A 16,894-nucleotide genomic window follows, 5' to 3' on the forward strand; every position below is an offset into this window, starting at 1 on the left:
TGCAGAAAAACCAAAACTAGTTTTCTAAATTCAACTCGGCCTAAATTAGGGCAATGTCGATCTGGGATGAATTTGTGCTTTTGTCATCAAGTCAGGCAACAGCAACTTTGTTTCAAAGTGAATCACTACCCGATTCAAAGTTGCAGTTACCTGAAATGACCAATCATAGATTCACTTAACAATTGCACTTTCATCCCACTCACTAACACTAAATGGTATCCTAGCTATCTGTATAAAATAAAACCTTGCTCGCAGAATTTATTTTATTTAAAAAATACTCAAATCAACACCATCATGTTATCATTTCTAAGGCTGTCCTATAAAACAGTGTTGCTTTACTTGCGCTCCTCGAGTTGTCAACAAATGCTACAGTAGAGTTCCAATAGAAATGGTGATCCTTTGCTTGCTCACCCAAGTAACCATCCTCCATACATGAGCCTAGATAATTGTCTACCAGCTACTTGACGAGGTTATCAAAGGCAAACTTGATCTTGCCTTCAACTGACATACAAATTCCAGCAAGGTTTATTGGATGCAATCAGCAGCGGGAACATAGCCCAAGGACTAGGAGCAAACTGTACCTCCCCACCCATTGTCACCCTGGCTGAGATCTGCTAACTCACCAAAGACCAAGGATAGTGCTCACATTCCTGGTCTATTAGCTCAGTGTGATACAATGCAATGTGCTATCAGGAAAGCAATATTTAATGAGTTAAGAGAATTATGAATCTTGAGCCGTTTGAGTTTTTTTTGGAACAGGAACTCATGAGTTCACATGCTTCCTGCATTATTTCTTCCCTCTCATTACTCTAAGTCAAAACAAGGGGTTCACACGCAGGGATGTGTTATATAATGCACCTATGTGATTTTAATATTTTTGTTCCTACGTTAGTGTCATTTCATTCTTCAAATCCCCACATTTAAAAGTTCCATGTTGTCCTCTTACCTCATCAAAAATGACATATTTAAGCTTCTTCACCCAGGCTTGTCGTTGAGCAGTAAGAATGAGAATTTCTAAGCACTGAGGAACTGTGATGAGAATCTGAAATAAACAATTTATAAGTAAATTTTATTTTATTAAATAAACAATAAACAAAAATTACACATTTGGATTTGGCTCAATACAAACACATCTCTGGTCAATTTCAGATTATAAGAGGGTAATTTTCAACGTTGCTGCTTGGATGGTAACCTGGCGGAGCAGAATGCCTGCCCATTGTAGAACTCGCCCAATTTTCATGCCATTGATTTCAGGTTACCATCCAGGCAGCAAATTACCCCCACCAAAAGCAAAAATTATCCAGATTTCCTCCACAAGCATACTCTCCACTCCAGAGATCCCTTGCTCTGCTCCTGGTTTTATGTATTCCAGCTCCTCCTTCACTCCCTCTTGTACAAGCCCACCCAAGTGTTCCACCTGGTCTCTGCTTCCTCCTATTCCTACCCGAAGTCCCGATCACTCCCTGCCCTGGTACAGAGCATTGTACTGAGTGATTGTAAAAGGTAGTTTCTTAAACTCAGGTAAACTCTTCAACTTTTTTCATTTATTCTGATTCTGTTGTATTTCTGAAACCTCCCAGTGCAACTATGTAAAATTCATAAAGAACCCTGATATAATGCCAGTAATTAAAAATTATCTACTATTTTTTTTTAAATTTGAAGTCATTTTGCTAACATTTAGATACTAAAAACTAGAAATTATTGTTGGCAATGTCACTGCACAGATTATATTTGTTATTTTAAGAGACATTAACCCTAACGATGTCCAGACTTCTGTGATTTATCATATGACGTCTGTTTGCCAGAGCAATGCTGGCTCTGCGAGGCCTTTTTTATGCAATGCTACTGAAAGCATGATATACGGTGATTGAGACAAAGCTGTTGGTCAGGCATTCACACATCTCATCACTGGGTCCACTGTCCCAGCTTCTTTTGAGAAGAGGTGCCTCCACCTGCACTAATGGTCTGCTGAAGGAAGATATTTTCACCTGTCTGCAGATGTGGATGCGCAGGTCCCGTTAGGTGGACTCAGAGCATCTCTTGTACAGTGTGACATGCCTAACATCCCTCCATAGATCCTACTCTTCTTCCCAACATGTCAGATAGATAGACTTCCCATTGAGAAGCCGATTAATGCCCGTAGTGGTGATAGTATTACTGGCATAAATTTACAGAGGCCCACGAGAAAAAAAATCAAAATAAAATAAAAGACAGTAAATAAATTGCTGAAATACACACTTTCCATAACCTCAAGGATACTTAATTCTTTGGATGCACATTTTAAATGGGTGCTCCTTAAATCAAGCATCCTGCAAAACTGCAGGAAGTGGCATGCAAAAATAACGTCCCAAATAAATATTAAAATGAAGCACCCATCTCAAAATGAACAGATGCTTCTAAAACTATTGGATCTGCCCCTTAAAATGTATATGTATACTACCACCAATCTGGCACATTTACAAAGGGGAGGGACTTCTACCGATTTTCCTCCTCTAGCCAGTGAAAACTAAGTAGTGTAAGTGAGAAAAACCCAGTCATGTCTCCTGACAACTGCCAAAGAGCCAGGGTGTGAGCACAGATGAAGCATAGGCTAAAAAGACTTGGGATACAACTTTAGAATCAGAAATAAATTATAAAATATGAAAAGCTACAATTCGTTATTTAGAAATATAAACATGAAATACCTGACAGTTTAAAGCATCTTGACGATAGTCTCGTGTGAAAACCCCACACACCACCATTCCATCTGGTAAAGTCTTGCTGAATCGGTTATAAACAGTTGCTACCACTTGGTTCACAAGAGCCTAGGCATAAAAACATGAAATTCATTGCACTTGAAATGCATCAAACCTCCAAGTAAAACAGTGAAAATAATTTTAAGCAGCAAGATATAGTTGTATGGTCTTTTGACCACATTTATGTGGTCCAGACAGACATTGCCTACTACATTGAATATAAGCAGCAACAAATTGATATAAAATTGATTTTGATCTTCTGAACAAAGCTGGGGAACAGAACAAAGTAGCTCTAAGAACTCCACAGCTTAACAGACACCCATTTCCTGAGAAATCAGGCAATGTGCCTGGGGTAGATGTTTTACTTTCCCGGTCAGGCAGAAAACTGGCTGTAGCGAATTGGCCACTCGTATACACGCCACGCAATATTCTTTTTCACTGACTTCAGTTATAACTATCCGTCTTTTAACTACACTTGGTTAGTTTTGTGTTTTCTGGACACAATTAATTATTGTAGGTTTATCCAAGTTGGGTATCCCATCGGAGACAAATTGAAATCATGGAAACCAGTACATAATTTTCATTTTACAATAATGCAATCCTTTTGGGATACTGATATTCTGAATACTAACCATTTGATTCCAGTAAGTGTGCGTGTGTTTTGGCAACACACCAACACTTAAAAGTAAATATGCATCTTTCAAAAGATTGAATACTCTAAGCAAGAGTTTTTAAATAAAAGAAATACATTTGGGATAATACTTTATGGAAGATAAACTACTTTGTGGCACTGGCCACATGACTCAAGTGCTGCAAGCAGGAGGTTCTATTGCTGGCTAGTAATGAGAATTGTCCCTGGATTGTATTCCATTCATATCACAGGCAAATCTCAAAGCCAATTTCTGCAAGGTAAGAATTTATGGAGTGATTCCAAGAGGGCGAGTTTGCACAACTGAGGGGAAACCAGGAAGATGCAATGTTATGGTCAGATATTACTGACTAAATCCCTTTTGATTTTCAAAATATATTCACAAGATCAAACTTTTCTCAAACTAAGTCTTTTCATAGAAGTTGTCATAAAAAAATTCTAGGTTACCCAAATGACTCAGTGGCTTTAATCTAGAGCGGTTGAGCCACACAACAAAATTAAACAGCAATCCTGACAAAAAACTGCAGTCACTCCAATTTCATAATTACTGCTGAGAATCTACTCCCTGTTTTGGAAGTTGAGGGTTTTTAGTTTACTGCTACAGGAAACTCTTTTTTATCCGGCACCGACAGGACTGGCGTGGTGCCGGTTGATCAAAAAGTCCGGATTACAGAGAGGTATACTTACCAAGGTAAGAGAGCCCCGTACACGGCCACAGGTGCAGGAACCCCGGTTACACGGCACTTGTGCAGGAGCCCCGGTTACACGGCCACAGCTCCAGGAGTCCCTGTTGCACGGCCACAGGTACAGGAACCCCGGTTACACGGCCACAGGTCCAGGAACCCCGGTTACATGGCCACTAATATACAGTAAAACTTACCTGAACCTACTCCTGAATTTGGCCGGTTAAGAGATTTCCAGATATTGAGGAGCCGGTTAAAAGAGAGTTTCCTGTTCTATGTGGGTTCTCTGCCAGGATCAAGAGTTAGTGTGTGCCTGAGAGATAGTACTTTGCGGAGGTTGGTTGTGGCCGGGTTGCTCGATGCCCAGAAAAGGTATGATCAATGTCTTACGGCACTGATGTCCATCCTCCAGTTAGTAGGTTCAAAAGGTATAAATTTCAATGCACAAAATTCACACACGAATGCTCGTACAACATTCCAGTATGCTATTTTTACACATGCATTAACCTATTTAAAATAAGAGGTCAACACCGGCATAAAATAGCACACGTAAAAACGTAGTACCAGCAAATTATGGTGGATGATTTGTGGAACCCCAGCGTAGACAGCTGAAAACTGCCATTTATGCTATTTCTCTGCAGGTTCTGCTAATCTCCCAAAGTTACAGCAGGTGATTGGGACAAACACTATGAAAATTCAGGGCTCTTGGGTCTTACTACATGATGCTTGGGAAATATGTTTAGTGTGCAGAAGTCTCAATATCCTGGTTTTGGATCAAATGTAAAGGGTCTTAGAGTGCAATTTTCATTGTTTCTACTCTCCTAACCACTTATAACATCATCCATTGCATTTGGGATACGATCTCCCTTTCTGAAATCTGTGTTGTCCGCTTCTAATTATTTTCTCATCAGCCAAAGATTTTACGAAATGTAGAGCGATTTCATGACTTCACAATTTACATCAGAATGCAATAAAATTTTCTGATTTGCAACGTTTATGTTAGTTATGTGTGCAGAGTCACTTTTTATTGGTTAGTTTAGACCTTTCTTTTAAAAACAAATATTCATGGTAGGAGTGCAATTTTACAGAATTTTTAGTCTACCAGCATGTATTTTAATTAGTTTACTTTTATATTGCCATATAAGAAATGGAGGAAATTCTGTTGAAAGGCAAGTTATCTCTCATGGATTGATTAATACAGCCCATGGTATAATTTGCCATCTATATTTATAAATCAACATTGACAAATAAAACTGAGGCTTTATCATAACCAGTGCACAGCTGCCTTAAAGTAGAACATCCTACTGAAACATGAGAGTCACACCAACCAAGTACTGCTGAACACCAATCAAAATTGTGGCCCTGGACTTTTGAGAGATTCATCAAAAATTGATCAGTCAGTAGCTGTAGTCAGTAGCAGGAAAACATACAAGCTCCCCATGATCATCATCTAATGAAGCTTAAGACCCCAAGCAGGATTTATTACTTAGGATCTGCATTTACACAAACAACTTCCAAGGTCATTTAGTAACTGAAATATGTGCAAGAAACTCCCTATGCTGTGCTCATGTTTCCCATGGTGGTGATCATGGCTCGTTTGAGGCATGGACTAGTGTTCTTTATACTTTGCCTATACCCATCTGATATTTCCACTTTGATTCTTATGCAGGTCTTGGCAGTTACTTTTCAAGGGACAGACATGGAAAACACTTGAATCGTCTTTGGGCCTGTAGCACTGAGGTTAGACCAATTCCTCCAGTGCTGCTTGTGGAGTGCTTTGTACTTTCTGGACGGCAAACATGTATTGGACGGGGAAGACTTTGAGGTGCCTCAATGTAATTAAGGAATTTTGGCCCAGTCCGGTTCTCCTGGGCTTTCCAGCACTGATCTCCAGCTTTCAAGCTACTTGTATTTGCTCCAGGTACTGTACAAGTACTCTAGACTAGAACTTAGCTCACCGGTGTTTCTGTAACTTTGTACAGTAGTCTGACTCCAACTGTTAATTTCTCTCTCCAACTCCTCATTAGCATGATATTAAATGTTGGAACAACCGAAGCTATTCCTACACAGCTGGGTTCAACTGTTCCAATTCTACAATTTCAGGTCCAGTGCCATAAAAAAACATCCATCTCAGCACAGCAGATTCATTATTGTCCACTGCATCTAGAAGTTCTCGCTGCTATTAATCATCAGATACAATTATAACACCAAAAAAAGTTGGTGAATAAAATCCTAATTCACAAATGAAGTAGCCGCACTGGAAACAGACATTTCACATGTCCTTGGGCCTGCCAAATTCATAAACCAGTGGCATAACAATGGTGCTGACTTCTCAGACTCCTGGTCTCACTCATTGTGTATTGACCAAAGAGAAGAGAGCAGGATACCAGGACGACATTGGAGTCAGAGTACTATAGGAGGTTATCATGTAACCAATACTAGGCCAGGCTTAAAAACACAGACAGGAACTGTACCTGTAACAAGTGCAGGCAAGCCGGTGAGAATGGGTGATCAGTGTTTAGAGTCCAGAAGAATGAAACAGGGCCTGGAGCGTAAATTTCCATATAAATGGTTTTGGTACAGCCCTTGGGCTTCTATATTTTGAGAATCCACTTTCTACATGTATATACATATAAAAGGCTAAATATTATTTCAAGTTCTCCAAACTGTAGAATACCCTGCCATTCTCCTACAATCTTCAGGCTTTTAAATGGATCAAGTGCAGTCTTTCAAATCCAAGCCCAAGATCATCTAACCAGCATTTCTCCATTTACCTTCTCTCAGGAGTAATTCCATGATTCTGCAATCTACTGTGGAGTCATGCTTGCAGGGAGCATGGGTCTGAAAACTGGGGCCCAATCTCTGACCCACGTTCCTTTGAACAAAGCTTCCCTCCTGGGAATGTGGGATCACAGAATTACCTATTTACGCTGTTCCTTCTTGGTGTTGTCCTGTATTATCGACCTTGATCCTTCACCTAAATTTTTATATATAAAGTGTTTGGGTATATTTATTAAACAAATGTAAATGAGTTGTACCTTTGTGGGTGCAATATACACCAGTACGCCATCATCACTGTCTCTTAAAACTTTCTCCATGCAGTAATAGGAGGCATAGGTTTTTCCCGAAGACGTTGGAGCAACTATCACAGCAGATTCATTATTGTCCACTGCATCTAGAAGTTCTCGCTGCAATTAATCATCAGATACAATTATAACACCAAAAGAAGTTCCTAAAATTAGCTCAATAATATGTATAACAATCATGAATTGTGCACATAAGGGGTGTATTAATTCATTATATGAGTCCGCACTCCCAAATGGGGTATATCTTCCACCAGAGAAATCAGGTACATGCTACCCACCCTTTCCATTAGCAGCATGCACCTAACCTTTGATGGCAGCGGAGGGGGAAGCACAAGCCGATTCTCCTTTCTGGAATACCACCAACTTCAGGTAACGCCAGATGAGAGATGACGGGGGGGGGGGGGGGGGTAAATGCTGGGGGAGCGACAGGAGGACCACCGATGGCCCAGGTGGAAAATAAAAAATAGGGCCTGTTACTGGCCAACCTTCCCTCTCTTCTGCCCAAATAAAGCACAGCTCATCTAAATTAAACTCATTTTATAGGTACTGTTTATTTTGTGAAGTTTATAGACTTAATGAACAACATGATATTTGTAAATTTATATAATGATCTTGTTGAATTACCTGCCATGTATCTGGTATGAAATGAGTAACCCTGGGGTCTGGATCATTTCTTTCATCTCGTAGCAAGTAAGGACCCATGTATTTCAGCTGGAAACGAGCAGCTTCAACACCAACTGCACACCTGTCCTCTCTCTTAGAATTTTTAGGACGTGCCGGTTTCTGTTTTAAAAAGCACAGAAAATTGTGGTTTTATTATTAAGTCAGGAAATTAATAAGCAATTTGTTTAAAGTTACTAACTGCCACATTGAATCTTCAGCTGTGAAATCTACTGTAGAAAATCAAATTTTCTCTCCTCCTTTCAGCACTAACCGCTGGAATATGATTTCACAGATGTCAGAAGCCCCTGGTAACTCACCCAAGTGGCCATTCCCGAACCTGGACAGTGAGTGGTGGCAGACATCACAGCTGAGCTTCTATCTGGAGCTGATGTCCACACAAGCACACTTGTTGGGCAAGTGATTGAATACTGATCAGAATCACCAATTTCATTTCCCCCCTAGCATCTTGGGTGTTGCCCTCAGCAGACTCAGCACAGATCAGCAATTGAACCCAGGAACCTCCGGTCTGTATGGCTCAGTATTACACCAGGTGATGGCTTTATCCTCTAGGCCATCAAGGCAGCTTTAACAGTAAAGGCTTGCAGTACTCTAGCTGTTAGTCACCTCCAAATTACGAGCCAGTTTCTGTGATGTGTTTCTTAGATGCACAAAGCAAAATATAATTGTAGTCCTTGATCAGCGGGTGCTTCAAATTTTGACTAAGGCTTGAATAATTAAAAATTGGTGGTCAACATTCTAATTTTTTTGAAGTGTAAAGCAACCCAGCCTTTACACAAAAGATGAAAATTTACATGGTTTCCAGAAAAGATTTGCCACTGTCTCTTCTCCCACCCCCCCCCACCCCAAATCATCCTAGCAAAATTTAAAAAAAGTTTGTTACGTGTCTATGCAGCATGGCAAACTAAACATTAAAGATTAATGCAAAGAACTGTCCAACAACATTTAACTTCCTGCCACTGTCATCACTAATTCATGCTTATTCACAGCCAGGTCAAAACAGGGATAATTTATGGAAGCACATGATAAGGAACACAGAAAAGCCAAACTAATGGATCACCGTCACTGGTGATTCCAGGCCAGTGAATGATTTTGTGGACAGGGTGTCCTCTTCTTGTTGGCAAAGAACACCACACCAAAGTGAGCAGTTCCAGTTGGTAAATTAGAGAGAATGCAAAAGTTAGTCATTTAATTTCACCTGATCAATGTCTGGGATGGATTGTGCCAATTTGTTAAATCCAAGCTCTTTGAGGTAAGCAGCTATCTGTTTCAGTTGATTTTTCTCCATCATCTTCTCGTACCTATCCAGAATATTGTGAATTCTTTTCATCACTCGACCTGCAAGATCATTGTTTTTCTTTGTGCTTTCTGAAGAAACAAAGATAATCTGATCAATCTTTGACTTATCTGCCAGGCACTATATTCAGCTCCTGGATTTAAAACTTCTTTGCACAGAGATAAATGTCATCATTTTGCAGTCCTGCCAGAACTTCATATAACGGAAACGCAAATCAAGAATTGATGAGCATTAAGTAGTAAAATTTACCTCATGCTATACATAAATTCATTCCTACATTCAGAGCTACTGAACAGAGCTTTTACATACAACAATTTATGGTGATGGTTACTTTTGCTAGACATCAAGAGGTTAGATAGCTAATGGATGGAGGAGTGGGGAGGATGATCCTAAAGCAAATGAAGTCAGATAACTATGTCTGCACAACATTAAATAAGGAAACTTAAGGACCCCCACTGCTCTTACACTTCCTTCGAGGAACACACCTTGTTCCAACCCCTCCCCTCGCCCTTTAAAGTCACTGTTCGCCAACTCCCCTCCCCAAGCCTCACCCGTGTTTCTCAAATATCCTTGCTCCTTTCCTCCCTCAGCCTCTGCTCTGACCAACTCCTCGTCGATTTCAGTCTCAACTCACCATGCCCTCTACTCTAATTTCACTGCCCATCCTCAACCTTTCCCTCCATATAAAAACCCCTAGCCATAATCACTGCCACCCCCGTGCCACCTCACGTGGCCTCTTCACTCCTGTCGCTCGATCACAGACAAAGCCAACTCTTACCACAAGGACAAATCTATCCATCTAGCTCAGCCTTGAATATACTCAACCATTCAGCATCCAAAGCCTTTGGGGTAGAGATTTCCAGTCACAACGCTCAGTGAAGAAATTCTTCCTCATCTCAGTCTTAAATAGCCGACACCTTATCCGGAGACTATGCCCCCTAGTTCTAGACACTCCAGCCAGGAGAAACAGCATCTCCCCTGTCACTCTCTCTCTCTCTCTCTCTCTCTCTTCCCCTCCCCCCCCTAGAATCTTGTATGTTTCATGAGATCACCTCTCATTCTTCTAAACTCCAGAGAGTATAGGCCCAATTTACTTAATCATGCCTCAGGACAGCCCTCTCATCCCAGGGATCAATCTAATGAACCATCATTGCACTGCCTCGAAGTATATCCATCCTCAGATAAAGAGACCAAAACTGTGCACAGTACTCCAGGTGTGGTCTCACCAAAGCCCTGTACAATTGTAGTAAGACTTCCTTACTCTTGTACTCCAAGCCCCTTGCAATAAAGGCCAACATGTAATTTGTCTTTCCAAGTGCTTGCTGTACCTGCATGCTAACTTTGTGTTTCCTGTATGAGGACACCTACATTTCTCTGAACACCAACATTTAATAGAATTTTTTTTTTTTTTTTTTTTTTTTTTTTTTTTTTTAATAATGGTGAGAAACTATTTTCTATTCTTCGTACCAAAGTGAATAACCTCACATTTCCCCACATTATACTCCATCTGCCACCTTGCTGCCCACTCACTTAACCTGTCTATATCCCACTGCAGGCTCTGTGTCCTCCTCACAGCTTACTGTCCCACCTAGCTTTGTATCGTCAGCAAACTTGGATACATCACACTTGGTCCGTTCATCCAAGTCATTAATATAAATTGTAAATAGCTGAGGCCAAAGCACTGATCCTTGCAGCACCCCACTAGTTACAGCCTGCCAACCTGAAAATTACCCGTTTATCCCTACTGTTTTCGGCCCGTTAACCAATCCTCTACAAAATCCACTCACTATTCTAGGATCATCCTGGAATGAACCCTCAGCTTTTTTCTCCACTACAAACCATTTCCTTAAACTCCTCTCCCCTGCCCCCTTAGGCCTCACCTCCAACAAGTGTGAGGAACTCATGGACGCATGGTCGAGTCCATCCATTCAGCCTCCTCTGCAACATCCCTCCTCTTCCTTTTGTCCACCTAGCCAAACATTACCACCCTGCCCTAGCTCGGAGACCACATCGTCCTCTAGCTTCTCTCCCATCTCCCCTCATGGCCTATCTGAGCTCATCTTGTCCAGGAGGCCCAATTCCTGCTCTCGACTGCATGCCCGCCGACCACCCAACTTCTCTTCCTTACTTTTTTTTGTTCACGAGATGTGGCCGTCGCTGGCAAGGCCAGCATTTATTGCCCATCCCTAATTGCCCTAGAGAAGATGGTGGTGAGCCGCTTTCTTGAACCACCGTGGTCCATTTGGTGAAGTGCTGTTAGGGAGGGAGTTCCAGGATTTTGACCCAGTGACTATGAAGGAACGGCGATATATTTCCAAGCCAGGATGGTGTGTGACTTAGAGGGGAACTTGGTGGTGTTCCCATGCACCTGCTGCCCTTGTCCTTCTAGTGGCAGAGGTCCTGGCTTTGGTAGTTGCTGCCAAAGAAGCCATGGCAAGTTTCTTCAGTGTATCTTGTAGATGGTACACACTGCAGCCACGGTGGTGGAGAAAATAAATGTTCAAGGTGGTGGATAGGGTGCAAATCAAGCAGGCTGCTTTGCCCTGGATGGTGTCGAGCTTCTTGTTGGAGGTGCACGCATCCAGGCAAGGGGAGAGTATTCCATCACACTCCTGACTTGTGCCTTGCAGATGGTGGAAAGGGTTTGGGGAGTCAAGAGGCGAGACACTCGCCGCAGAATACACCCAGCCTCTGACCCATTCTTGTAGCCACAGTATGTGTGTGGCTGGCCCAGTTAAGTTTCTGATCAATGGTGACCCCCCCCCAGGATGTTGATGGTGGGGGATTCGGCAATGGTAATGTCGTTGAATGCCATGGGGCAGTGGTTAGACTCTCTCTTGTTGGAGATGGTCATTGCCTGGCACTTGTGCGACGCGAATGTTACTTGCCACTTATCAGTCAAAGCCTGAACGTCGTCCAGGTCTTGCTGCATGCGGGCACAGACTGCATTATCTGAGGAGTTGCGAATGGCACTGAACACTGTACAATCCCCAACATCCCCAATTCTGACCCATGATGGAGGGAAGCTCATTGATGAAGCAGCTGAAGATGGCTGGGCCCAAGACACTGCCCTGAGGAACTCCTGCAGCTATGTCCTGGCTCCCATGCTAGCTGAAATTGTAAATAGTTAACACTCAAGTACTGTCCACCTCCTTTTCAAAGCCACCATCATCAACCGTCTCCAAAAAACCCACCGTCGCCTCTCTATCCTTGCATACTGCCCCATCTCCAACTTCCCTTTCCTCTTCAAAGTCATTGAACGGGTTATTGCCTCCCTAATCCATGCGTTTCAATCATGAGCTCTCTGCAGCCTTTGACACAGTCGACCACACCATTTTCCTCCAAAGCCTCCTCCATTGAGTGGGGCTGCGCTCACTTGGTTCCAATCATAGCCAGAGCATCTTGAACAATGTCTTCTCTTACCACCCTACACCGTTACCTCGGAGTCCACCAAAGATCTATTCTTAACCCTCCTCCTATTCATGCTGCCCCCTCGAAGGCTCCAGCCATTATGGGGACACAAAAAAAAAATTACAAATTATTAAAAGTAGTTTAGTTACCATCTTTCCAGATTAGAAAACTGGAAGTAGGTGTCAAGTACTTTCCCTAGTTTACATAAAATACTCAATAGCAGTATGCCATCATTAAATCTGCAGTGCTAAATGGAAATTGGCACTATTAGCTGAGGCTTGGTAATACTCTCTAAATATAGGGTAAAAATCAAATCACATTCCTGATATTATCTGTACTGGCAAGAAGTAGAAGTAAAGAAAAGTACACAAATTTGATAAAAGTCAGACTATTTTTGCGGGACTTCATTAGTCCATAAATTGTACTTAGACAATAAACTTGTTCATACCTGTATTTTGGCAGTGTTCTACCCAGATTTTAAAGCAGCTTTCAAGCACGTCCATCTCTGCAATCAACTTTACAGAGTCACCTGAGCATTTCTTCAGAAACTCCTCTAGCTTTTTAATTCCATGGTCAAAGTTCTCCTGAATCATTTTTATAATGCTTTTGGATATTAAAGTCCATTGTTCCCTTTGTTTCTGATCTTCCTTCTCTTTCTTTTTCCTTATGTTTTCTTCAGCAATTATGTCAGCTTTCTTCTTAGGCTGTGAAATAAATGTTCAGTCCACTTTTAGTTTACTCGACTCTAACAGAGAACATTAACAGTCCTCACTCCCAAGATTTATCATCACTTTATAGCTAAAAGCATCCATAGGCAGATTGCATCAGTGAATTGCCACTGGGAAAATTAGGTTCTCTGTTGGGGAAATCTGAAGGGCGTTTTGCCTTGCACTTCAATGGCATGTTGGAATAAATTTAACAATTCAGTGCGCTCAGCAGAACTTTGCACAATGCAACGCAGATCAAAATGTGGTAGCAGAGATCAGAGTGCCCGATTCTTCAACATGATTTTCCATCCATAATGGCCAGAAAATTACACAAGTCGTGAAACAAGTGCACTAAATTACATGCTTGAATTTCCAGTATGCCTTCCTATCAAACAAAGCTCTGTGCCAGAAGCACTAAATCTCAAAATTGACCGCCTAAACCTAAAGTAGAAAGCTTGGTGCTCACACAACAATGCTCTGAAAAAAAAGCTTACCCAAACCCGCAACCTCTACCACCTAGAAGAACTAAGGCAGCAGGCGCATGGAAACACCACCACCTCCAAGTCACACGCCATCCTGACTTGGAAATATATCGCCGATCCTTCATCATCGCTGGGTCAAAATCCAGGAACTCCCCATCTAACAGCACTGTGGGAGTACCTTCACCGCACAGACTGCAGCGGTTCAAGGCAGCAGCTCACCACCACCTTCTCAAGGGCAATTATGGACAGGCAATAAATGCTGGCTTTGCCAGCGACACCCACATCCCATGAACAAATCAAAAAAAACTTACAAGAAGCATTCCTTAAGCAATATGAAATGAAAATATACAAAATAAAAAACAAACAGGAACATAAAAGCTCACGGGTATTACTCACAGGTAACTTTTTGCCTTTCCCAATTATGGCACTGGCCAGTTTCGGTGCTGCTACTGTGCCCCCTTGCACGCTGGTGATGATGTTCTTTGTGATGTTGCCCTCTAGTGTCGATCCATAGAACCGGTGAAATCGGACAAGCTTCTGATAACTTCTAAGCATGCGTTTTCTTACCCATGGATCGTTGGTTTTTTCTCCTGTGCAAGAGATAAATCGATAAAAATAGTTAGAACAGAATATTTTTGTGTCACAAGTTTGTTAGGTTAGGATCAATAGCCCAAAAATTGCTGTCAGCATAAGGCATAACACACCAATTAAGACACATTAGGTACCTATTGAAGAAATGCCCCATATTGCTGCAGTGCAGCCTTCAATACAATATGGATTTGGCGTTAAAATAGCGAACATTTACAGCCATTGGCCATTACCAGTGATCATCTTTGGAGTGGATTTTATGGAATTAAAGGAGATTACTTTGCACAAATCCATTATTAAAAGCCTTACCAAATGTTGATGCTCGGGTCCTTTCGTAATCATCACTGAGTGGTTTACCAGGAGACCAATCCAAAAGATTATCAAATTCTTGGCTTTCAGAAAGCGATGCAACCACAGAACTGTCACTGCATTCAAAAAAAAAAAATCCATTGCAATCTGTTCCAAAAATGCTGTCATTACAAAATATATGGACATACAACACAAGCCTAAATGAGACCATTTAAAACGTGTGGAATTATATCTAAAAAGCAAACAAGCAAATTTTGCCTTAAGTATCAGTTTAGATTGTCTCCCGCCCTATTTTAATCCAAACTTTGGGGTTCCTCAATCAGTATGCATCTCCAAAGCTGTAATTAAAATCATCAGAAGCCCATAATATTCAGATTTGACTGAATTACATCCAAAGACAAAAGCAAATCCTAAATACAATGGGCCGTATTTTGCGGCCCCCTACGGGTGCATACGAGGTGCGCACGCACTCTTAATAGCCTCGCAAGTTCCGGGTTTAGGCATGCGCTGCGCATGCGCCAAAACTGGAACTTGCGATCTGTCAAGAACTTTCTTGATCCTCCGCAACCCCGGGCAAAGGGCATCCGCGGGCGGAGAGTTGAGCTATTTGCAGGCGTAAGGCCTGCTTTTACCAGCACAAGAGTTTTAAAAAAGTGTAAAATTTTATCAATAATTTATATATTAAAAAACCTGTGAAATAAGGTATGTTTATTTTTAGTCCATTTAAAACATTTTTTCCAAAAAATTAAATTTGTGTTTCAAATATTAAATGCCATTTTAATTAATTTTGTGATTTTTTTAATTATTTAAAGTGTAGAGGTATTTTAAAGAGTAGAGGTACTTTTTGGGGTATTCCCATTTATACTTATGGGGTTTCCAGACATACGGAATCCCGATATGTATGCATAGGGATCCCCTTCTGTCATTCACTGGGTCAGTCCATGTGATCCCAGGGGCGCCTGCAAACCGCCTACGCCCCTGGGATACACGGGCCTCTTCCCGCAGGTACCTGGAGAGGCGCCCAGGAGCGCAAGTCTCCAAGGAAGAAGATAAGTTCGTAGATTTTTTGCCAGTCGGAGGCATCTGCCAGCGGGACGCCTCCGACGCAAATTCAGGCCCAATATATATGTTAGAATAAAACAGGAAGTTTTAGAAGAGAATTTAAAAGAGCTCTTACCTGCTTAATGTAGGGATGTCCTTTAAAATATCTCCAGCATATTCCTCAACTAAAGGGATGTTTACTGGGATCAAACTTACTTCAGGAATAACCTCCAATGGATCTTTTAGCAAAAACAAAATGAACAGAATAGTGACACTACCCAATTGTTAGGATTTAAAAAAAAATAAAAGTGCATTTAAAAAAATGCTAATCTATAGCCTATTAAAAGGCTTTGTATGCATGCATGTCTCGTAAAGCAACACTTAATTACTTCCATCAAACCTGCCACATTTTAGCATATCAGCTCATTTTACGAACCAGTGAGTCCTCCAAATTTGGTTGCCCTGATAAGTGGCACTGTTGCTTACTTACTTCTGTGACCTCCCAGTTGTGTCTCCAAGATAGGTAGCACTCATGCTCTTCGTCATAGTGCAACCCATCTTGGAGATACTACAATCCACCCCTTCCCAGTGTGCTCGTCACATTGACATTTGGCCTATTTGTTTTCATAAAAAGGTTTCCCCGAGTAGTGACCAAGAGGAACGTGTATACCCGGCTGTACAGGAAACTTTGATTTATCCGGAGGTTGTATGTCCGGAAACCTCGATCTAACGGCAGAAATCAGCAGCCGTTTTGGTTAGGTTTTTTTTCTTCTCCTAGCATAACAGTCAGGCTCTGGAAAGCGTCTCTGTAGCTTAGCAACAGCTTCAGAGACGCTTCCAAGGTACGGGCCAAGTGTTTACAAGCTGTTGCTAAGCAACAGTGATTGTTGTCAGATACGGAGATGAAAACCTCCGTATCCTTCAACATTAGCGCTGGCCTATCCGGAAGTTTTGATAGATCGGCAGCAGCTCGGTCCCGTCGGTGCCGGATATCGCGAAGTTTCCTGTATTTTAAATACAGGCTCTGAAGTAACTGCTTAGGAAACCTTTTAAAGATTCCCCCCTCAATTAGTGACAGATCCTCCTCCACACGAGCATGTAAACCCTCTGGCACCGCTCGTTGCTCCCATCCCCTCCATGCCAAGCACCCATGTTTTTCCTCCCCTGCCAAAATCCCCAACAGTGTGCTTTTAACTAACAGCACCTTGCAACCCTCTTCCCAGTA

General features: G+C 41.8%; 1 protein-coding gene across 1 annotated transcript in view; it reads right to left on the bottom strand.

The window, feature by feature from the left end:
- LOC147122910 (putative ATP-dependent RNA helicase DDX60) overlaps positions 1 to 16,894 on the bottom strand; it is an 83,701-nt gene that overhangs the window by 44,349 nt on the left and 22,458 nt on the right. The window contains exons 10-18 of the mRNA XM_085962142.1: positions 15,806 to 15,908; positions 14,629 to 14,744; positions 14,128 to 14,321; positions 12,991 to 13,246; positions 9,033 to 9,202; positions 7,778 to 7,936; positions 7,106 to 7,255; positions 2,685 to 2,804; positions 947 to 1,042 (exon numbers count right to left, since the gene is read on the bottom strand). Of these exons, the coding sequence (XP_085818268.1) occupies positions 947 to 1,042; positions 2,685 to 2,804; positions 7,106 to 7,255; positions 7,778 to 7,936; positions 9,033 to 9,202; positions 12,991 to 13,246; positions 14,128 to 14,321; positions 14,629 to 14,744; positions 15,806 to 15,908 (1,364 nt within the window). The remainder of the gene's footprint in view (positions 1 to 946; positions 1,043 to 2,684; positions 2,805 to 7,105; positions 7,256 to 7,777; positions 7,937 to 9,032; positions 9,203 to 12,990; positions 13,247 to 14,127; positions 14,322 to 14,628; positions 14,745 to 15,805; positions 15,909 to 16,894) is intronic.

The sequence above is a fragment of the Somniosus microcephalus genome, chromosome 2 (genome assembly GCF_052327205.1).
Source record: "Somniosus microcephalus isolate GS21.2 chromosome 2, FLI_Smic_1.0, whole genome shotgun sequence".
Taxonomy (NCBI): Eukaryota; Metazoa; Chordata; class Chondrichthyes; order Squaliformes; family Somniosidae; genus Somniosus; species Somniosus microcephalus.